This window comes from Xyrauchen texanus, chromosome 31 (genome assembly GCF_025860055.1).
Source record: "Xyrauchen texanus isolate HMW12.3.18 chromosome 31, RBS_HiC_50CHRs, whole genome shotgun sequence".
Lineage (NCBI taxonomy): Eukaryota > Metazoa > Chordata > Actinopteri > Cypriniformes > Catostomidae > Xyrauchen > Xyrauchen texanus.
This window is the reverse complement of record NC_068306.1, coordinates 28,433,409-28,457,282: the sequence shown is the minus strand read 5'-3', so window position 1 is coordinate 28,457,282 and position 23,874 is coordinate 28,433,409. Positions and strand designations below refer to the sequence as shown.

The window sequence follows — 23,874 nt, the reverse complement described above, 5'->3', positions numbered from 1 at the left end:
ACATTTTAATTAGATTAATTTTGCAAGAATCCATTGGGTAGTTTTGCGATTGTGCAATGCTAACCTTGTTTAACTTTCCATTAATATGTCAGAAGAACCATGAGTGTGTTGGGAGTCACAGGATGAGTGAATGTGCATTCAAATTGCATTATGTGAACAGAAAACAAACAGTCATAGTTCCAGTAAATTCTGATCAGTGTCACAATTGCAGTGGTCTCTCAAGTCACCAAATTAACACTTTCTCACTCATATGAACATTATGAATGCATATGAAATCCAGCATTAAAAAAAATGAAGTTTAGAACAGATGTAGTATAAGAAGAGTAATGTGAAATTAGAGGAGTTATACTTTAAGACCATTTTTAAGTTTGGATTTCAGATAACCTATTATGAGAATAAAGCATATGGTTATTAAGGGTTAAAGAAGCACTACTCTGTAAAAATACAATCATATGACATATGAAAGCAACACCCATGGAGAGCCTTTTAAGTTAGAACAAAGGGTCTGACCAGTGGAAAGACCCATGAGTTAGGGTTAGGTGAAGTATTTTTTGCAAAACCCCATCCTAACCTCTTCAAGTTTCAGCAATGAGATCACTGGAATGCCGCTTTTCCTCCTGTGTTCTCTGATTTGTTTGGATTAACAGTCAGAATTAACCAGCTAGAGTCCAAGTAATTCCAGGGTTTCTTTACATTGCCAAACAGTTTTAAAGAAAATGTTGATAAAGACCTTATGACCTTAAAACCAATTTGAAACTTTAACTGTATATTTGTCAAAGATTGTATATCGCATCACTGGTTTTGTGAAGATGGCTTTTTCCAATGTGACAAGATATCGCCACCTGGTGGCTACATACAGCCAATTAGGCTGAGAGTGCCCACCTCTTTCAAGGTGTACTATAGTAACCATTACTTCAACCACTGAAATGGAAAAAATGTCAAAGATTCTTGAAGTTTTTCACTCTGTTTGAAGTAGATCCTATTTTAAATAAATGTCAGGGTCTTCTTTTCTCCAGCAATATATAACAGCATGTCAGAATAGCATTTTTTTTTAATTATAAATATTCAGTGTTTAAACATGTATCTGCAATGACAATCTGTCACAAAGAGTCCATGTTTCAATAGCATATGCATGCAAAATAAGGAAAAAATACTTTTTTGTAACCTGGTGGTACTAGTAGTTAAATACACCATTAAATAAGGATTAGCGTTCTGTTTGGCTGACTTTCAAGTACAGAAATGATTAGAAGAAAACAATAAGACCAATAGATTAATAAAGAATGACCATAAATTGTGCTTTACACAAGGAATTCATTACTGTTATTATTATTATTATTATACAATATTGAAAATTGATTGTAAATTATTAAAAAATAATTTATCATCTGTAAACCTGTGAAATATATTGCATTAAGAGAGGTCTGTCTGCAAGGAGTGAAAAGTAAATTAAGTGAACCATTTCCTCACAATATGCGTTTCTACATCAGCCTCTCTGTCAACACATCATTGCGGTCTATGGAAAACCATCCAATGGTTTATCAGCAAAACAAAAAATAATTATCTACAATATATGACAATAATGGAATTTTAAAAAGGAAAAAAAAAAAAAAAGAGAGAAAGAAAATGGAAATTTGCATTGGGACCCAAAATACGCACATAATTTGCAAACAGTACAGTACATTGTTTTAAAACAAGTAGCCAAGAAAATATGGTAGGAACCAGCAGAGAGGTGACCTTGTGTCCATATCTTAAATAGTGCAGACACAAAATGCACACACAAAAAAAGTAGAAAACCAATGCTGCTGAAGAAGAACATTAAATTAAAACTGAGATAAATCTCAAGAAATCCACGCCATTTTAAGGAGTGGAACAGATAAACAATAACTGCAAATATGACCTACACCCACAAAATGACACTACGATTTCACAAATTAAGAAGACTGTTAAAATACAAAGCATTTATGAGCATTATAAAATACAGTGGCTCACCAAATCTTCTACATTGAGGCTAGAATGATGATATGAAACACCCTTTATTGGCTGGCCACTTGATAATCCACTACCTACAGCATTTGTTTGCACTTAAATGCAGACTCAAGTAATCAAGTTGTACAAGGCACATTATCTTTGGTTGAACACCTGCATCAGTTTAGTAGTGTTTTAAAACCAGGAACTGAGCAGATAACAATCCATCTGCAGGAACTGTCTATTTGATCATACACAACACGAACGTGATGTCAATCATAAGGAAGAAGAGAAAGGAGTGTTAAAGAACATAAGGCCAGAGTATACTTTGGTTTTCCGCAGTACTGACTGAGAATTTCATAATCAGCACAGTAAGTGCGGACTGTCTGCGTACAGCCTAGTTTTGGTAGACATGCGGACAGCCTATGTCTTTGTGCAACATCTGCGCATGAGCCTAACGATGACTGTTATAAAAGAGTATAACAAAGCAGTCATAGTGCACAAATGTCTAAAGCATTCATATGGGCTTGCGGTCAAGAGTATACTTTGAAAGGCTAGGCGCTCGATGGAGCGGCACACGGAAAAACAAAGTATTCCCTAGCGTTAAGTGTTGGTAATGCAGGTCACCGGCACACTCTCCCATTCCTGCATGCTAACAACTTTGTGATGGCTTTGAAAGGAGTGAACTAGAGAGTACTTTGAGAGAGGAAACTGTGTCCGACTCAACTTTGACATCATCAGTAGGTATATGTTGAGAATAGAGGTCATGGTTTGATTGAGGTTCTAGATCTGAATCCAAAGATGTAATCACTGGTTCTTTCTTAATTGTCATTGCGATTGTACTCGGCTTGTCTTCGCCTTGTTTCAGATGATAAATGCAAGGTAGGGTTTCTGGAGAAGCACCCATACTGGAAGGCTTTTCAGAGGGGACTTCCGGTTTGGGCATTAAAGAGAAACAAGTGGCTTCGGGGAGATTCAGAGCCACACTTGTCCTGTCTTGATACAGAGCTCTGGCCCTGCAGGGAGAACTAAGGTCAGCTGGCTCATCTTGGGTCATTGGAACCAGCAAGGACGTGCCATTCCACTTTAGCGATATACCATGAACATCAGTTTCTGCCTTTAGATTCTTGGTCATAGACTGCACTTCCCAGTTTTGCAGCTCTATGTCACCAGCAGACCTCTTGGTGATGGCTCTTTTGCTCAGGTTGAGCGGGAGTGATTGCTCTTGAGGAATCCCAAGGGGGTTTCCATTAGGTTGAGAGGTCTTGCTAAGATCCTGAGCCAGAACCTCAGAGAGTCGCTTAGTGAAGGAGTTCATGTGTACTGACCCAAGGCGTGTGCGCATCAGTTGACGCAACTGCAGACTGCAGCCAATGTCGAGTGGGAGGATCCTGAGAGGTGGCAAGGGAGCTCTGGTCATTGCGAGACCTCCATTCTGGGATGAGGTATCCAAGCTACACCCTGAACACTGGTGCTGAAGGTTCTCATGGGTCTCAGGCGTGCCGACTTTAGGCTGATGGACTATAATTGTCTGGTGGGGTGTGGAACAATCTTGAGGAGTTACCTCATGATTGCTCATTCCACTGAGGCCCAGGCGGGCTCGGAAGAGGTCCAACGGACACAGTCCTTTGGTGGGACTGAATCCATCCAGGGAACCCCCTGCCATCAGCTTGACCGGAGCAGACATAAATGAGGGTACTTGAGGTTCTACAGTCTCCACCTTCAAATCTCGTCCAATTACGAGTTGGTGGGTCACGGGAGAAGAGGACACAGGGGATAGACCGTTAACTTGAGGGTGGTTATTAAGTTTTATTTCCTGGAAAATAGACAGTGGCTGGAGCTCCTGATGGGGTCTTGCTGTGGTCTCAGGGAGAGGTTTGGGGTACAAGGGTGGTCTTCCAACTCTGCCTTTTGGCAGAACTTTAGCATTCCGCTTGCCAGGTGGCCGTCCTCTTTTACGTACAACAACACCATCTGGTGGTGAAGCCTAAAGAATTGGGGGAAGCAAGTAAAAAAAAAAAACCTGAGAGACCGTAGCCTGTATTGAACAAAATTAGATAATTATTTCAAATTTCTTTTATATTAAGCAAAACCCTTACCTGGTTAGTGACCCCATTCTTTTTTGGGCTGGCTGACAACCCTCTTCCCCGTATAGTCTTTTTGATGGTGGTGGGTGAAACTGGTGTAGCTATGGCCTTGCTAATTTCTGGGTTTTCTCCCCTTATGTGCTTTTCATAAGGGAGCATCAACCTGGGATTTCATTAAAAGAGAAAATGAGCAATTGTCAGATGTTTTTTTTACACCTGGTTTTAAGTGTTTTGGGTGATCAGATCACAAATGATCAAGCTTGACACATTGCCATTTACACCTGGTAGTAATATGCATCTCAAATCCGTCTCCTGTGACAATTAGTCTTCAGACTTAGGGAAGAGGGTCTCTGATTCATTATGTCAGCGTTTAACTGCACTGCAAAAAGCATGTTCTTACTTGGTATTTTTTTGTCTTGTTTTCCAGTAAAAATATCTAAACCACTGTAAGACGAGACATTTACTTAAGAAAGCAAAATGGCATAATACACAAGTCTTGTTTTCAGCTAACTCTGACGAAATGTAATGCGTTTCTTTATACCATTTAACTTAATCCAGAGGGAAAGTTAGTTATCTTTTCTTACACCAATGGCAAATAGTTCTTTGTTTTAAGCACAAACCTTGCTTAATTTAGTTAAGAATTATCTCAAAACAAGACAAATTCATTATGCATCTCAATTAAATGTATTGTGTTTAAAAGGATATATTGTTACTGGAAATAGTACAATCTACTAAGAATCAAAATACTAAGATTTCTTTTTTTCAATGTGCATTGTGATGTTAATACAGAAAGAGAAAAATATGCAATGTGCATGGTTTCTCAATTCTTATGATCAATTCAAATTGAAGCACAAAAGTAACATTGAGTTTTGAGAAGTCTCATTTATGTATCTATTAGCACTTAATTTAGTTAGATTTTGTTATCTTCAACAGATGGTGCATCTCACAACCCACAAAGTTTAAAACATTTGTTTTGTTCGCAGTGATTGATGGAAATTGTTAATCGGATAACCATCTACATACCTGACAATGATCGTTCGAGATGGATCTTAATAAATGGTGTAAATGTGGCCTTAGATGAGCAAAGCTCTCTGAAAGAGTATGATTGAATTGATGTTGTAATCAGAGGACCAGACTCACCTTTCATAATGCCTCCTGGTGCAGGTGGCAGCACTGGTGCTGCCTGGACTTCCACCCAGCTCATTGTACACGGCCTTCCACAAACGCTTCGATGTAACCTGCAGGCGATGGGGAGGACAATGATCTCTGACTCACACTACGGAGTTCACCACTATTACTTTCATGTCTTTATGATGGATTAAAGATTACTCATCAGGGCCAAGAAAAGAAAATGGCATAACTCAGTACCCTCTCATAGCCTCCCAGCCTTTTCACAACTGAATACATGACGAACAGGTCAACTGTGGATAAGTAAGCAAAGATGGATATAAAAGATGAAGACAAATTGGGTTATGGAAAAAACTACATTGATTAAAAGTGCACTCAGTAAGTTTTTTCATCTTTAAAAAAAATTGTAGTCCTAAAATAAATTAATTGTTATTTTGAAACACATGAATAAAATAATGACCACTCATATGAGATGAAGAGTTCAGTCATTTAATTAACCTTAGAAAAGCTGTTTTATTCTACATGGAGATGGTTCCCTCATGAGGGCTGCCATGTTAGGATCGCATGACCAGCCGAATACCACTCACTTAATCTCAGTATCTGCCCCGTTATTGGACACTTTCATTAAATCAATCATGGCTGACTGTGAATCTCTACAATGGCATTGATAACTAAAAAAACATTTGCAATGATGCTGCATTTTTGCCCCTAGGTGTCAGTGTAGTCCAAGACCACATACATAAAAATTACTGAGAGCACCTTTAAAGGAACAGTGACTGGCACTTAGTTTGAACTGCTCCATTTCAACAACTGAAGAGGAAGTTATGCACACATACTCTTTTTGAAACCGAGATTGGGAACTTTGCTTATGGGGGAACCCCTGCGCTCCATAAAGAGATGTAGCTGATCCAGGAAGAGCTGCTCCTCTGGGTGTGGGAGCCAGTTGCCATCCAAATGCATTTCTACACTGCCCATCACATTTTCCTAGAGGATTGAGTTAGAACACATCAAATCAAGATCACTGTTCAGAAGATAATAAACTGCAATAGATAGCAACAGTAGGGTTTCAGCGGTAATCAAAAAACCTCACTCAAAATCCCCAAAGATCAATTTAAGCGATAAAATTAAATCTTTCAAGACGTACCATTCATGAACTCAGTGGTTGTTAATTAGACAGTATATGCATCTGTAAAAGCCTTAAGTTAATGTTATTTCATTTAAAAAAAAATTTTTATACAATGCCAAAATTCCTGGTGAAGTACTACACTACCCACAATTCTGACGTGAGATCCACCCATCAGAGATGTTACCATGGAAAAGAGAATCGCAGCAAGAAGGGTTTGTATGAAAAAGTCCTTTAAATTATTACATTTTGTCATAATTATTAATTTTAGTCAATTTTACTAATGAAAATATCATTTTATTTGATAACATGCAAGTTGCCAAAAATGTGTCGAACTGTAACAGACCAAACTTTAATTCAAATATTCAAACACTGATTTTCTTTGTTGTGAAAACCTGAGCTCCTGAAATAACAGCATTAAAATGAATAGCTACTTTTCAAATAACTTTTTTCTAAATACATGCTTTAGACTGTTTATTTCTCAGAGTTTTAGCCTGGATATTGCATTGCGTATAGGCCGTTTATACGGAAACAGTGGATTCACAACGCAAGTTACACAATCCGATTACCAGTTAACTTCGTTCAAGTTCACCTGTTCATTCACGTCATTGTCTGTGCAAATGTAATATGTAAAATTTACATATGTTACAGTATGTTGTAATTAAAATCTTTTATTGTAATGAGGCGTATTTGTTATCGTTGACACAAATAAAAAAATAAAAAATCATTAATTACGTTGATGAGATTAATACTACCAACCTAATGTTAGTTTATGTGGGATGTTCTAGTATTATATAAGACAGTAGAGCTGTTTTCTTATGATAAACAATACATTTAAAAGACATAATTATTACATAATCTGCTACAATTTATAAGGGTATTTTTTTATTAGTGCACAGTTTTGTGTTTTTTTGTTGTTGCTTCAAATCTACTGTAGTATTTCAGTTCTGGTTGATTATGTTTTTAAAGTAAACCACAGAAGTTTTTCTACAACATATAAACCACACCTAATGTTGAAAATCCCATAAAAACTACATTAATATAGTAATTTTGTTTAAACAGCGATCTTGTCATTATAATTGAAACTGCCAACAAAGTAACATGCAAAAGATTATATTTTGTAATGACAGAAAAGAGACAAAAGATACAAATGATTTGAAAGGAAGTCAGCAGTTACAACATAACAGGAAACACACAGTGATGTCACATTATACTTCACTATTTGTTCAAAATCCTAACCGCCCTGTTCATCAGCTTCACATTCATCATCATACATGTCTACTGCTGAGTTGACTCCAAAGCATACCTTCATCTTTTCCATCCATGACTCCGATAAGTGGTTATGGTTTTGTTGTTCAGAGTCATCCCCTCTTCTTTTACGAGGTCGCCCCTTCAGACTCAGAGAGGAACATCCTGGGACACAAACATACAGTATAGCATATTTAGGCCATAGTGCACGTCATTGTTTTTTTTTTATGGCATATATATATATATATATTACACACACACACACACAAGTTTACATACACCTTAGCTAAATACATTTAAACTCAGTTTTTCACAATTCCTGACATTTAATCGTAGAAAACGTTCCCTACCATAGCTCAGTTAGGATCAATACTTTATTTTAAGAATGTGAAATGTCAGAATAATAGAAGAGAATGATTTATTTCAATTTTTATTTCTATCATCACATTTCTAGTGGGTAAAAAGTCTACATACACTTTGTTAGTATTTGTTATCATTGCCTTTAAATTGTTTAACTTGGGTCAAACATTTTGGGTAGCCTTCCACAAACTTTGTAGGCCTCCTTCACTTATTCAGTTCTGCCCACAAATTTTCAATAGGATTGAGGTCAGGGCTTTGTGATGGCCTCTCGAATACCTTGACTTTGTTGCCCTTAAGCCAATTTGCCACCACTTTTTAGGAGGTATGCTTGGGGTCATTGACCATTTGGTAGACCCATTTGCGACCGAGCTTTAACTTCCTGGCTTAAGTCTTGAGATGTTGCTTCAATATATCCACATAATTTTCATTCCTCATGATGTCATATATTTTGTGAAATGCACTAGTCTCTTCTGCTGCAAAGCACAAACATAACAATGGTTATTAGGGACAAAGAGCTACATTTTTGTTTCATTAGACAAGAGGAAATTTCTCCAAAAAGTAAGATCTTTGTCCCCATGTGCACTTGCAAACTGTAGTCTGGCTTTTTTATGGCGGTTCTGGAGCAGTGTCTTCTTCCTTGCCGAGCAGCCTTTCAGGTAATGTTGATATAGGACTCGTTTTACTGCGGATATAGATACTTGTCTACTGGTTTCCTCCAGCATCTTCACAAGGTCCTTTGCTGTTGTTCTGGGAAGGGAGGCCTTAAAATGCATCCACGAGTACAATTCCAATTGAGTACACTTCCTATCAGAGATAATTGGCTAATTGTCTAAAGGCTTGAAATCATTTTCTGGAATTTTCCAAGCAGCTTAAAGGCAAAGTTAACTTGGTTTATGTAAACTTCTGTCCCACTGGAATTTTGATATAGTCAATTAAAAGTGAAACAATCGGTCTGTAAACAATTGTTGAAAAATTATTCATGTCATGCACAAAGATGTCCTTAATGACTTGGCAAAACTAGTTTTAACTAAACTTCTGACTTCAACTGTGTGTGTGTGTATATGTAATGCCAACATTTCCTGATATTTTTTGTTATTTTCATGGCTCTGAACAAAAGCCTGTGTTCGCATGGACGACAATTGAGTCTACATCAAACTACATGTGGTGCATGAACTAAGAGCAAAATAAAAATATCTCTCACACACTTTCACAACATATGCAAGTCAGGGAATGTCAGGGAAACAACTGATGTTACACTTTTTAACACAGTCCTGTCACATGCGGTTGATTTCCAGGCAGTTCCTTCTTTATTAAGTTGAATAAAGATGCCACCTGGTTCGTTTCAGTTCACCACCAAAACAATTGTTTGATTGAGAATATTATGTAACATATGTGTTAGTAGCCATAAAAGTCCAATAAAGCAAATTTCCCCCTCAAAATTCATTAAAAAATATATATTTTTAGGCACCGAAATATACATACACGCCAGTGTACTCGTTTTCAAATATATTTGAAATTACAAGAAAGTGGAAATAAATTCAACTTGAGCGTTTCACATTCACAAAGCATGTTAAAAACAAACCGTGCAGGAACTGCTGACATCTGAAATGGTTTAAGTTCATTTGGAGTATACATAAATTACACAAGACAAACACTGATCCACCGACTAGTCAACTGTACTTTCTGTCGACTAGTAAAAACTAGTCGTGCCAGCCCATTATTCTGTATACCGGAATATACACCGATCAGCCACAACATTAAAACCACCTGCCTAATATAATGTAGGGCCTCCTCGTGCCAACAAAACAACTCTGACCCGTCGTGGCATGGACACCACAAGACCTCTGAAGGTTTCCAGTGGTATATGGCACAATGCGTTAGCAGCAGATCCTTTAAATCCTGTAAGTTGCAAGGTGAAGCCTCCATGGATCAGACATGTAGGTCCAGCACATCTCATAGATGCTCAATCGGATTGAGATCTGGGGAATTCAGAGGCCAAGTCAACTCCTTGAACTAATTGCCATGTTTTGTCACGTGCCCATTGTAGGTGCTTTCTGCGGTGGACAGGGGTCAGCATGGGCACTCTGACCGGTCTGCGGCTACGCAGCCCCATTCGCAGCAGGCTATGATGCACTGTGTTTTCTGACACCTTTCTATCCCGTACTGCATTAAGTTTTTCAGCAATTTGTGCTACAGTAGCTCGTCTGTGGGATCGGACCAGACGGGCTAGCCTTCGCTCCCCACACGCATCAGTGAGCTTTGGGTACCCATGACCCTGTTGCCGGTTCACCTGTTGTCCTTCCTTGGACCACTTTTGGTAAGTACCAACCACTGCAAACCAGGAACACCCCACAAGACCTGCCGTTTTGGAGATGCTCCAACCCACATCTGCCCATTTGTTATGCTTCCAAAACATGAAATTCAAGAACTGACTGTTCATTTGCTGCTTAATGTATCCCACCATTGATTGGTGCCATTGTATCGAGATAATAAATGTTATTTACTTCACGTGACTTAGACTCATATCATAATATCCAACAATATCATATCATAATCCAACAAGAGTGTAGTACTCACCAATCTGTGTCAGTATGCTAGCATTGCTGTCTAGAGTAGGGTGGTTGAAGGTATCTCGACAATAGAGAACCCGAGTGTTGTTGAGGGCCATTTTAATGCCCCCCAGAGCCAGCAGGTGAGGGTCCTGCAGACCAGCGCAGCAGGCCTGAACCGGGACGCGTCTCTGCAGGGAACGGAAGCGGCAATACTGAGGGTAACTAAGAACTTTAACCTTCTGCTGTAATGCAGTCGACTCATCTGCAAATGACAAAATAAAAAAAACACAAGTGTCACTCCATAGACAATTTAATTAAAGAATAATGACTAGGAGTCAACATCAGATTAGCAGAGATAAAAAATATATATATACACTGGCGGCCAAATGTTTGGAATAATGTACAGATTTAACAGTTTCAGAAAGAAATTGGTATTTTAATTCACCAAAGTGGCATTCAACTGATCACAAAGTATAGTCAGGATATTACTAATGTAAAAAACTGCACCATCATTATTTGAAAAAAGTCATTTTAGATCAAATTTAGATCAAAGTCATTTTAGCCCCATTTCCAACAGCCATCACCCAAACACCTTGTCCTTGAGTAATCATGCCAAATTGCTAATTTAATATTAGAAAATCACTTGCCATTATATCAAACACACTTGTGAAAGCTATTTGGTTCATTAAAAGAAGCTTAACATTGTCTTTGTGTTTGTTTTTGAGTTGCCACAGTATGCAATAGACTGGCATGTCTTAAGATCAATATTAGGTCAAAAATGGCAAAAAAGAAACAGATTTCTCTAGAAACTCGTCAGTCAGTCATTGTTGAGGAATGAAGGCAATACAATTTTTAAAATTGCCAAAAAACTGAAGATTTAATACAAAGGTGTACACTAGAGTCTTCAAAGACAAAGGAAAACTGGCTCTAAAAAGGACAGAATGAGATGTGGAAGACCAGATGTACAACTAAACAAGAGGATAAGTACAACAGAGTCTCTAGTTTGAGAAATAGATGCCTCACATGTCATCAGCTGACAGCTTCATTGAATTCTACCAGATCAACACCAGTTTCATGAACAACAGTAATGAGAAGACTCAGGGGTGCAGGTCTTATGGGAAGAATTGCAAAGAAAAAGCCACTTTTAAACAGAAAAACAAAAAGATAAGTTTAGAGTGGACAAAGAAACGCAGACATTAGACAACAGATGATTGTAAAAGAGTGTTATGGATCTTAAACCCATTGAGATTTTGTGGGATCAGCTAGACTGTAAGGTGCATGAGAAGTGCCCGACAAGACAGCCACATCTATGGCAAGTGCTACAGGAAGTGTTGGGTGAAATGTCACCTGAGTATCTGGACAAACTGTCAGCTAGAATGCCATGGATCTGCAAAGCTGTCATTGCTGCATGTGGAGGATTTTTTGATGAGAACTCTTTGAAGTAGTTTAAGAAGTTCTGAAAGTGTTTTAAAATTGTAATAGTAATTTTCATGTTATTAATATCCTGACTATATATTGTGATCAGTTGAATGCTACTTTGGTGAATAAAAGTACCAATTTCTTTCCATAAGAACAAAATCTGTCCATTATTCCAAACGTTTGGCCACCAGTGTACAAAAAGACACATTCAAATGACAAGAAAATATGACCTTATCAACTTCGACCCCAGAGCTCAACTTCATTATCAGATTCAAGGGAGGTTCGGTTTGCAAAACATCATGAATGTGGCAATGTTCACTTTGTGGCAATCATAATGATGTAACAATAATCAAAAAATTGGGTTCCCATCCCAATTTTCTGTCAATTGAACCCTTAAGATCTAAATAATTTACTTGAACCCCCTGAGATTTCAAGCAATGTTTAACATACAATAAATTTGAACTAAGTTTCAAATGATAAAGACTGTCAAATTAAAATTAGAATATTAATAGAATTAAGTTGATAAAAACACAGTTTTGCAATCAAATTTGAAATGTGTGCCAAGCACTGACGTTGGCCGTTGGGTCTTGCTTCTCATCAGCTCCTCACAGCATTAGCAACACATTTTGAAACGCTGTGTCAGGAAGCAAGTCTCGAGATCTTGTGTTCTGTTCCATTTTGTTGTGCTCTGTCAAGCGCCCTGTTCGAACAACTGTAATGGGCTCACTGGGCTGCTGCACTACGCTCAGTAGAGTATGAGCCACAAATGCCATTTCACAAACAAATCCAACTTCAGCCTGCAACTATCTACGAATACAGTACTGTATTAATGAAAAAGTCTGACTCTGTTGATGTCTAATATTTTTTTCCCCTAACTGTAATAATGTCTTTAAAATTTATATATAATTAAAATAATAATCCTTTTTTTTTTTTTTTTCATTTTTTAAATCAAATGTAACGAACCTTCAAACAACATTTTAAACCACAAACAAATGCATTTCATATGGATTGTATTATCTTACTCTTTAGACAATTTTAATATATTCAATAAAAACAATTATTTTTTTATTTTATGATTTTAGCTGCCTGTCTAAACATTTGTTTGACATGTTGGAGCATTATTGAAATATAATAAATTTTCGTAATATTTAAGTGATATATTCATATTTAATTTCTCAGTTTTTAAATCACAATTCAAACCATATCAAAACATATTTCATATGGATTTCAAGCATTTCCTTGCTGTTCAGAAAATCAGATCCAATACATAATTAAAAAAATGTAATATACATATATATATATATATATTGTCTGGACAAAGCTGAAAATAACAATATGAAATAACGTATAAAATTAACTACTGACACTCTGACCTAAACGAATTTCTCAAAATAAATTTTACTAATTTTAGACCACGTATGATTGTATGTCATATGGATATCATGCACTTCCATGCTGTTTAAAATACAAACATGGAAACAGATGAGTCTTTTTTACAGATGAGTTTTTTTTATTTTTGTTGCCTGTCAAAACAAAGCCAAAGGTATTGGAAGGATAAATTTAAAATGAAAAAGATCCATTCATGGGGATTGTCTGACAGCTATACATATATATATATATATATATATATATATATATATATATATATATATATATATATATATATATATATATATATATACATATATTTATTTATTTATTTATACTACAGGGCTGTTGAATGCTTGATTCTGATTGGTTGAGAACGTTCTAAGGTGTGCAATTATTTTCAGGGAAACGCACAGCTAAAGTAGTTCCAGGCAGGTCTTGACCGCATTACGGTTCCATATCACTTCACGTAGTCAACTGTAATAACGGAAAATAGGAAACAATTCATAACAAGAAGTGACAGCGACAAATCCACTTCAACTTCAAGAGGAAAAAAAATGACAGACTATTTTGATTTTCCGGAAGTAAATTTTAATATTTATGGTGAACATAAACATTTTAACAACTGGGCGACCGCAGTATTGGATAGCTCAGATGAAAAAACAAATAAACGGAAGAGGACATCAAAGGCAGCCGGCAACAACAAAAGACATAAAACAATCAGCTGAAGAACAGCTAGACCGACTCGAGGGCGAAAAACATGAAGAAAACACCAAAAAAACAACAGCTTGGGCTGTCAGTGTGTTTAACGTGCAGTTTAATTTTAATAAATAAATTCGTTCCAATTAACGAATGAATTATAACGTATGAATTAATAAATAAATTAAACAATATGACGCACATGATTTTCTCATTATTGCAACCTCTGTCTCTCTAATAACTACACTAATAACTGCATTAGTCTGCTGTCAGTGGCTCAAACCTCCGTTACTAACTCTAAAATGACGTTTTGGAATTAGCAACGGAGGCATGGGATTAGATGCGTAAGAAATTAGTCCTACATACAAGAGCGTTTTAATGACAAAAACTTGAGAAACGTCTAGAATCACATCATCTGAACAATGTTTCGAGGTGTGGTAACTGTAGTATAAGCGAATAATTGACTCGGGCGTTGAATTATTAGAAAATAATGCACACCAGGTGTAACGGCCACTCCGCTTCGCGTCGTGACCGCATTACCACCCCGGGTATGCATTATTTTTCTAATAATTCAACGGCCCGTCGTCAATTATTCCTTACATATATATATTAGGTTAATGTTCTTTTCGACATAAATGTTCAAGAAATTCAAATAAAGCAGTTGGTGGAACCACTGCAATGCATGAAGACTACTCTAAAAATAACGGCTCAGGATTTTTCATTAGTAACTCACCATTACTCTCTGTTTTCCCTCCCTGTGGATAAGTAGCATCTTGTGAGTCATCAGTCTTGTGAGGCCCATGAATGTTTTGACTGCAGCGCTTCCACTGTAGCGGTCCCTGACAGGTCCACTTTACCAGATCCTCCACCCTCACAACAATCTTTCTCGACACAGCGAGGACTTCATCCTGCACAATAATGCACATAAACAGAGTAAAGAGCAGGCAAACAGCTAAAAAACAAAGAACCAACATGTGCATTTCATACACTTACATGAGGCTACAGGTGGGATCAGGTTAACACCTACAATGAATATTATGGAGATGCCTCTCCCTTTTTCCAAAGTTATACTGATTAACAATAGGACATTTGTCACCTCAGGCAAAAACAACCAAACCAAACTGCTTTAAAAAGGGACATTTAAGGGCCAAGTTGACATTTAAATGCTTATCTTTTTGACATTCTCACATTCAACTCAACTGAGTACAACAGAACTAAGAAAGGCTGAGAACTGTAGCTTTAAGAAATCTCCTTAGTCATTTATTTCATTTAAAAAAGGATTGTAGTTCTTAACACATTATGAAGTAAAACACTACAGGGGACATTGAGGCCTGGTTTAAAATGCTATGTGCAGTTTAGCTTCATACATAAAGCACTCTGCTAACTTGAAACCAATGTTTTCCAATGTCAAAACATCTCAGGAACTTGCACTATTGAAAAAGTTGGTCAAATTATACTTGAGAATTCCAGCACATTTCAATCACTCGGTTTATTAAAAATTCTGTTATTCAAGTGATATGACTGCAGTTTTTCCACATATACATGACAGAAAGAGAGAGTCTTATTTATTTATTTCTATTTAATGTCTTTTGTATTGTCTGTATATTGATTTTCCTCTCAGTCTATGGCAGGGGCAGAAATTAACAGGAGCAAAAATTACACAAATTGTCCAAAAATCTAAAATGTGGGGGCAAATCATTTCTTTATTCTGTGGTTTATTTGTAACATATGATATATTTAGTAATATTATATCACAGGCCTAGGTATACATATTATTACATGAAACATAAAATATAATTACTAATTTATTATTAAGTTAACAAGTAGATTAAATTGAAGAATTTGACTTTTTTTTTAATTATGTAAAATGTAAAAATGCCCCTGAAAATCAAATCCATGGGGCAAGATTTGCCCCTTTAAATATTCTGGGTTCATTACAAATTAAGATCAATCAACAACATTTACCACAAAAATGTACTGCATTTTATCTCATCACTCTTCTTCTTTAAGAAAAAAGAATCTAAAATCAAGGTTTTGATTTTGTAAGTGCCTCAGTGAGGCACTTACAATGGAAGTGAATGGGGGACATTTTTGGAGGGTTTAAAAAGGCAGAAATATGCTTCTAATTTTATAAAAGCACTTACATTAATTCTTTGTTTAATTGTAAAATTGCATATAACTGTACACAGAATAGTTTAATAAGTGATTTTATCAAACTAAAATCATGTTTACATGCATACAGTTTGTCTTGTGGCTATACTTTTGAAACAGTAAGTATTTATGGACTGACCCCCATTAACTTCCATTGTAAGTGCCTCACTGGAACCAAACATTTTTTTTGTAAAGAAAAGGAGGGACGACTCAAAATACTTTTTTGTGGTAATCAACATTATGCCACAAATGCTGTTGATTGTGCTGAAAGGGATAGTTCACCCAAAAATGTAAATTCTCTAATTTTCTCACCCTCACGCCATCACAGATGTGTATGACTTTCTTTTTATGCAGAATGCAAACAAAGATTTTTAGAAGAATATCTCAGTTCTGTAGGTACTCACAATGCAAGTGAATGGGTGCCCAAATTTTTGAAGCTCCAAAATCCACATAAGGGCTAAATAAAAGTATTCCAGATGTGGTTAAATCAATGTCTTCTGAAGCGATTGATAGGTGCAGGTGAGAAACGGATCAATATTGAAATACTTTTTTACAATACATGCCAAGTAAAATTTTGACCATTTTACTTTCACTTTTCTGTTTTTGGAGATTCACATCCTTCTTGCATATCTCCCAATAATAGGTAGGGTATTTATGACAAAATAATCTCTTTAACTTGGATTGAGCCCGGAATATTCCTTTAATGGAAAAGTTAAATTCAGACAGTGGTCTAAGTGATCTCTCTTTTTTTATATATATTTTATCACAATATTTCAATACTTTAAGATCAAAAAACTAAAACACCATAAAACACTGTGGCTATTCATATATATATATATATATATATAATTTATTTATTTATTTAAAGATGATAATGCCCATTACTTCCATTTTTTTTACCTCTCCGTGCTCAACTGCTCTGCCTTTTGGGGTGTCTTCAGGTAAGAAGTACAGTCTAGAACTGGCCAACAAGAGGCGCTGTGTCTGATCTTCCCACAGTAATGTGACCTCTGCTATGCACACGGGCTCCTGAGGGCCACAGCGGATGAAGTAGAACTCTCCGAGCTTCCAGACCTGAGGAGGAGCCCCCGACTCCTGCCTGCAACTCACCGACTTGTAAAAGGCAAAGGAGCCCCGAAGGCAGCTGGGAGCACCTAACCACTGATTGAGAAAATAAATCAAAAAGAGTTGATCTGTACACATGAGAACATTTACTGAATTGTCATCTTTGCAAGCTTTTTGCCTTAAGTGTGAGAAAACATTTGTTTAGAATAACTTTAGCAGTAACGAGTCAGAACGCAACAAATATTACCATTTACAAACATTCACAAGCAAGGATTTTACAGATATTAGCGAATTGGGGGAACAAATGTAAAATTGTAAGAATTTGTATTTGCACACTGATCAACCAATTCTCTAACCGTACTTAAAGCTGTTCACAAGCATAATTTTTTTACAGTGAATAATGCTGAATAACTCCCTTTAAATCCAGGCAAACTGCACAGGAACTTTAATCATTCGCATAATCTAGTACTCAGAATTGCTTGGTCCTCTTTTGCAACATTTCCATGGTTGAAAACACATTCCAATGTATTAATCTACTTAGGAATGGCATGATAGTAGTAGACAAAAGCATACAGAATCTTTATGTGGCAAAAAAAGAAGAAGATAAAGTTCCATGGAGATGATGCCAAAATTAGCTTTGCAGCCTCAAATATAAAAAGGTATGGTAACTGCACATCCAGTTACTAAAAATGGAATATAAATGTAACCGTGTGAAGGGTGAGCTGAATATCTACCGTAATACATGAGCTGAATATCTAACTGCTCACATTGGCAAAACATGTATATACAATACAAATTCTCTCTCTCTCTCAATTCAATTTCAATTTAAAGTACTTTATTGGCATGATTGTGTTTACATACAATATTGCCAAAGCGTAATACACAAAACAGATAATGACAAGTCAAATAATAATTAAATGGTAACAAATAACAAAAATAGAATTAAAATAAGGTGCCAGGTAATTAATAAAAAAAACTATAATAACAAAATACACTATACAATATAAAATAAAATAAGCCTTTAACACTACATTATGAACATAAGAAAATAAAAGTACTGTGACTGAAGTACATTAAGGCAGTGATTGGTTTCTGAGGGTGTGCATCTCAAAAATGAATTTAGCTGCAACTGATGCATGATTGTTCTCCCCCAGTAACACCAGCATTTGATCCGTTTCTGCTGAACTGGAAAACTGTGGCATGAGGTTTGAGAGTTTGTGGAGGTATTTCTCTCTCACCTCTGTAAATTTCTCACAGTGAAGGAGAAAGTGTGTCTCTGTCTCGACCTCACCAGTGTCACAGTGAGCACAGACTCGTTCTTCCTTTGGAAGCCATGTTTGTCTGTGTCTGCCTTTTTCTATGGCCAGATTTCTGTGATCACCGAGTCTGTATTTGGTGAGGATCCATCTCTGTTTTGGATCTCTTACAGTGTGGAGATATTCTGCTAGATTATCCGAAATCTCTCTCTCTCTCTCTCACATACATACATACATACATACATACATACATACATACATACATACATACATACATATATTAGGGCTGCCGATTTAACGCGTTAATTCAGTGTGATTAATTTTATTAAAAATAACGCGTAAAAAAAATGTATGCAATTATATCGCAATGCCCCCGGATTGTAATAAGGAAGATTGCAGAGAAATGCAAGGTTGTAGTACCACCCGTTTACTCCAGAGGGCAGTAAATGAAATTTCAGCTGTGTGGCAACGCGCAGTTTATAAAGTGAAGAAAACAACCAGACAGCAAAAAACAGACAATGCGTTCATGCATTCAAAACACTTGATGGAGTGCAAATTCGAACTAACTCAAGATGTGTTCTAAGTAATAAACTATATTTAACTTGACACAGTGACCTAAACATTTTATGTTTATGACGCAATGCACCCAAGACGCTACACAAGCATGTCTGACGCAGGTGTACATTGATGGGTTCTTAAACAAGCCCTCATAATAAATCTCAAACTGATTGACAAATTCACTTGTGAAATGGATTGCTGTGAACTGTATGCCAATGATTGACTTATGATCAATATTATGGTAATAAACAATACATTGTATTCTAAAGCCGCTTTTTGTATTCTCTTATCAATGATTAACTCTTCTGCTACAAGAATGTAATGCATTTTAATTATATGAATATATATATATATAATTATTTAATCATTATATATTTAATTATTGTTATATGAAGGGCTTTCTCAGCAAATATTTTATATGCGATTATTTAATCGGGACATTGTTTAATTAATTCGATAAAAAAATTGTAATCCATTGACAGCCCTAATATAATATAATATATATATATATATATATATATATACACACACACACACACACACACACACACACATATACACTTGTATGAAATATAATGAAGATGTTTTGAAAATCAATTTGAATATAGAAATTGTAAAGGCACATTACATGTTTATTTAAAAAGACTAAATAGCAACCCCCCACACCACACACACACACACACCAGAACCCACCCTTTAAAATCAGACCCTGAAATGGTGTCATATTTTTCATGATTGTGTACCTTTATAAATATTTGTGAAACATTATTTAAATAACTTATTAAAACAATAATAAGTATAACGCAAAAGGGACATGGAAATTCATAATATATCCAAAACAAACTGAATCCCCTTGATAATCCATGTAGTGTTTAAAGGGACACACAAAGTCCACATTTCCATTACATTGTACTTCATATTTTCCATGATAAAATACCTCTTGACCGTGGCCTGTGATGACACAATAATGGGACATACTGCTACTATAATCTATAAATCACAATTCCGAAAAAGTTGGGACAGTACGCAAACTGCTAATAAAACAAAAAGGAGTGATTTGTAAATGATATTCACCCTTTGCTAAATTGAAAGCACTACAGCTAAACATTACACAATGTTTTACCTTCATTGTTTGTTTGTTTTTAAATGTACAGTCATTTCAAATCAGATGATTGCAACACACTCCAAAAGAGTTGGGACAGTAGATTATTTACCACTATGAAACATGACCATTTATTCTAATAACACTTATTAAGCATTTAAGAACTGAAGACACTAGTTTATTAAGAGGAATGTTCCCCCTTTAATCCATTATGCAGGTCTTTGTTGCTGTATTGTGCGCTTCATAATGCACCACACATTCTCAATTGGAAATGGTCAGGACTGCAGGCAGGCCAATCTAGCACCTGTACTCTGTTTACTAGGCCAGTATGTGGTTTTAAATTGTCCAGCTGAAAATTCCAGGACATCCCTAGAAGACAGTACATGATGCTCCAAAATGTTTACATGTCTGCAATAATGGTGCCCTCACAGATGTGCGAGTTACCCATGCCATGGCCACTGACACACCGCTAGCCCATACAGACACTGGCTTTTGGACCGGACACTGATAACAGCTTGGATGGTCCTTTTCCTCTTTGGACAGAGAACACAATGGCTGTGTTTTTCAAAAACTTTTTGAAATTTGGACTCTGTTCCAATGTTCTACATTCCATATAAGATGAGACTGAGCCCAGAGAAGTCGGCAGGACTTCTGGACAGTGTTGATGTACGGCTTCTGCTTTGCATAGTAAAGTCTTAACTTGCATCTGTGGATGCAGCGAGTGGTGTTGACTAACAAAGGTTTACTAAAGTAATCCCAAGCACATGTTCATGATATCTATTACAGATGAATGATGTTTTTTGAGACTGTGATGTCTGAGGGATCAGAGATCATCTCATTCAGGAGTGGTTTCAGTCTTACCCTTCACGCACCAAGATTTGACCAGATTCCTTGAACTATATTGTGCCCTGTATTAGAGGGTGACATGTCCAAAATCCTTCCGATTTGTCTTTAGGGAGAATTGTTTTCAAAGTGCTGGATTATTTGCTGAAGCCTCTGTTCACAAATGACAAGTCTTGAATGATCCTTCCTCTTGAAGGACTAGGCTGTGTTGGGAGGCTCCTTATATACTATGACATGATTGCCTCACCTGTTTAACATTTCCTGTTTCCCACCACCTTGTTATTTTAACTCGTCAAATTGTTATTAGTCTTAAATTGCCCCTGTTTCAACTTTTGGAGTGTGTTGCAAACATCTGATTTGAAATTACTGTACATAAAAAAACTATGTAATTCACAAGGAAAAACTGAATATAATGTGCAGCTGTAGTGCTTTCAATATAGCAAAGGGTGAATATAATTTACAAATCACACCTTTTTGATTTTATTAGCATTTTGTCCCAACTTTTTCGGAATTTAGGTTGTAACATGTCAATCACAGGACGCCTTCACGAGTCATGGGTCAGTCACCCCGCCCCACCCCCACCGGTCTCGAACATATTCACCTAAATAAATCAACCAATCAGAGGCCACAACACTTGGCGTCCACATGTCGAGCGCCTACTGGTAAAAAAAGAGAACTGGTTTTACAGTTAAGCCACAATAATACACGTCTGTGAGTGTCAACTATTCACTTCATGTACTCAAACAAGCACTAAAATGAGATTATCATCCGTCATGAACGATGCTTAAAACACAAAGAGAGCTGCAGAAGTATTTAGAAAGGCACAGTTTAAATGACATTGGGCTTCCTACGGGTCCAACATTGTTGTTTACATTTATAACTATGATGGGGGGAGAAAGCTCTTGTTGGAGTTGCTGACGCTGAAAAATGTTTAATATGAAACCTTTTCAATAACAAGGGGGGCGGGAGAGAGATCTTCAATCCGGGTCCTCGCTGAGTCTGAATAATATCGCTATTCATTCAATATGATACAAGCTCAAGAGAAATTAAATATTTGAAGCAACTTCCTACTGCCACAGGCATAACAGCTTAAACGCCATGACAAAAATGTATTCAACCAAGCATTTCCTAGCTCACAATTTTATTTCTTATAAACATGTTGTCGATATCCTGTTAAAACTTAACGATATTATAAATTATTTTGGCTAACAAGACATTTAAAAATTGTAACGTGTTCATGTAACGAGCAAATATTGCGAAAAATAACTTGGTTGTGTGAAAGAAAACGAACTGCTGCCCCAAGTTTACCTCGTCCTAGAAGTTTCATTACCACGTCATTTTAAAATCGGAGTTAATTATTGGGTGAGATTTTATCGACAAACATGCGGATTGGTCGTTTATTAAAACAATATACGTTTCTCTTAAAATTGCTGGGTCAAATCGAAACGTTCTTATTAGAAAATTAAACGAAATCTGTTGCAAATGTGAAAATGTGGGGGTGGGGACTATAGAGAGAATCGAGGTAGTCAACACGACACACACAAAGAAATTAATCATTAACAAAAATCGAAATATCAAATACATGCGTTCTCGATATAACAATAAATTTCGACATATACCCGATACAAATTCGACGAAATTTCAAATACATTTCGAAACAAATACATTTTCTCGCCCAAATACGTGTCGATATTTTTCAAGTCTTCGTTGGCTTGATTGGATAGGAATCAATTCGGCATTTTAGCGAACTTCCAAATATTATGACGTGTCACGCGAGCATCGATTTAAAAAATCAAGACTTTATTTCCTTAATTCACGCGAGCAAATTTCCAGCTCGCGCGCTGAGCACCTCGAGCTGCAACAAAGTAACAGTTAAAGTTGAAATGCAGTTTACCTGTATCGCACTCTGCTCCATTGCAACTCAACATTCCCTTATCCCTCTCGATGCCCCCTATCAAGTTACACAGCCGGGTACTTACAGCACCGGCACATACATATAAAACGCTGCTGAAAGAAAGGCTAGTGGTTTTTTTTTTTTTTGTTAAAATAGGGCAGGATCTAGGTGTGGCTAACTCCATTTGCCAAAATAACTTTAATATATTTTGTCCATTGTGCATAAGGTTGCCTGTGGAAACATGCAGGCTCTTAAATTATATCAAGAGTAACAGTTCAATAAATTCAATAAAGTGCATTTTCAATATGGAGGCATAAAATCAGTATTTAATAAAAATAAACAAATAAATTATATATATGTATATATATAGAGAGAGAGAGAGAGAGAGAGAGAGAGAGAGAGAGAGAGAGAGAGATAGATAGATCTAACAAAGTGCTTTTCTTCAATAAATATAGCTCACTTTGAATGCATACAAACAAATAATGGGGCTCTAAACCTAAACATTACTAGTGTGACACACGAAACATTAAAAATAGGTATTATTTATATCCGAGGAAAATATAGTATACAAATGTTGATCTGTGATATAGATGTTACATTTCCCTCTTAAAATTGGACTTTTCCCATTGTAAAAACAAGTTTCGCTGTCCAGCAAACTCCTTTGCTATATATATTAAAACTAAGTAAAATATACTTTAAATATTTTTTATATAAAAAATGATATTATAGATAATATAATAGTCATTATTTTGCTCTCCAGCAGGGGGAGTGTGCACGTGATCATTTCCACGAGACAATGGCCGTGACATTTTATTTTTCCTGCCCTTACTCATGGAATGTTATGACATCAGAACCTTGAACTGTATTAAATCAAGGTTGAATCAAAGGTTTAAAACAAAAGGATATTTATACAGCAACTTAAAAGCTGTGTCTGTTACGCAAAGAAGCAATTCAATATTTTGATATTTTTTATATAATGTGTGTGGCTTTATAGGTACATATTTAATTTCTTAGGGAAGAGGGAACAAACAAAACATTTTCTTGCTTTATTGCTTG

At 36.3% G+C, this 23,874-nt stretch overlaps 1 protein-coding gene across 1 annotated transcript; it reads right to left on the bottom strand.

Moving 5' to 3' along the window:
• Positions 1-1,039: 1,039 nt before the first annotated feature.
• Positions 1,040-22,953, bottom strand: LOC127624617 (AT-rich interactive domain-containing protein 5B-like). Its single transcript, XM_052099410.1, has 10 exons — positions 22,819-22,953; positions 17,001-17,261; positions 14,683-14,857; positions 10,489-10,725; positions 7,610-7,716; positions 6,017-6,164; positions 5,421-5,473; positions 5,193-5,290; positions 4,065-4,215; positions 1,040-3,952 (listed from the first exon to the last, which is right to left on the bottom strand). Exons 1-10 carry the CDS (start codon positions 22,837-22,839, stop codon positions 2,618-2,620), a joined length of 2,586 nt encoding a protein of 861 aa, XP_051955370.1. The 5' UTR covers positions 22,840-22,953; the 3' UTR covers positions 1,040-2,617.
• Between the last annotated feature and the right edge of the window lie 921 nt (positions 22,954-23,874).

What these genes read in the sequence shown, in the direction of transcription:
- LOC127624617 (XM_052099410.1), bottom strand. Translation starts at nt 22,839, where the DNA reads ATGGAGCAGAGTGCGATACAG. An exon ending in TGGAGCAGAGTGCGATACAG is followed by an intron (nt 17,262 to 22,818) that starts GTAAACTGCATT and finishes TTTCTCAATCAG; the next exon opens with TGGTTAGGTGCTCCCAGCTG. An exon ending in AGAATGGGGTCACTAACCAG is followed by an intron (nt 3,953 to 4,064) that starts GTAAGGGTTTTG and finishes CCAATTCTTTAG; the next exon opens with GCTTCACCACCAGATGGTGT.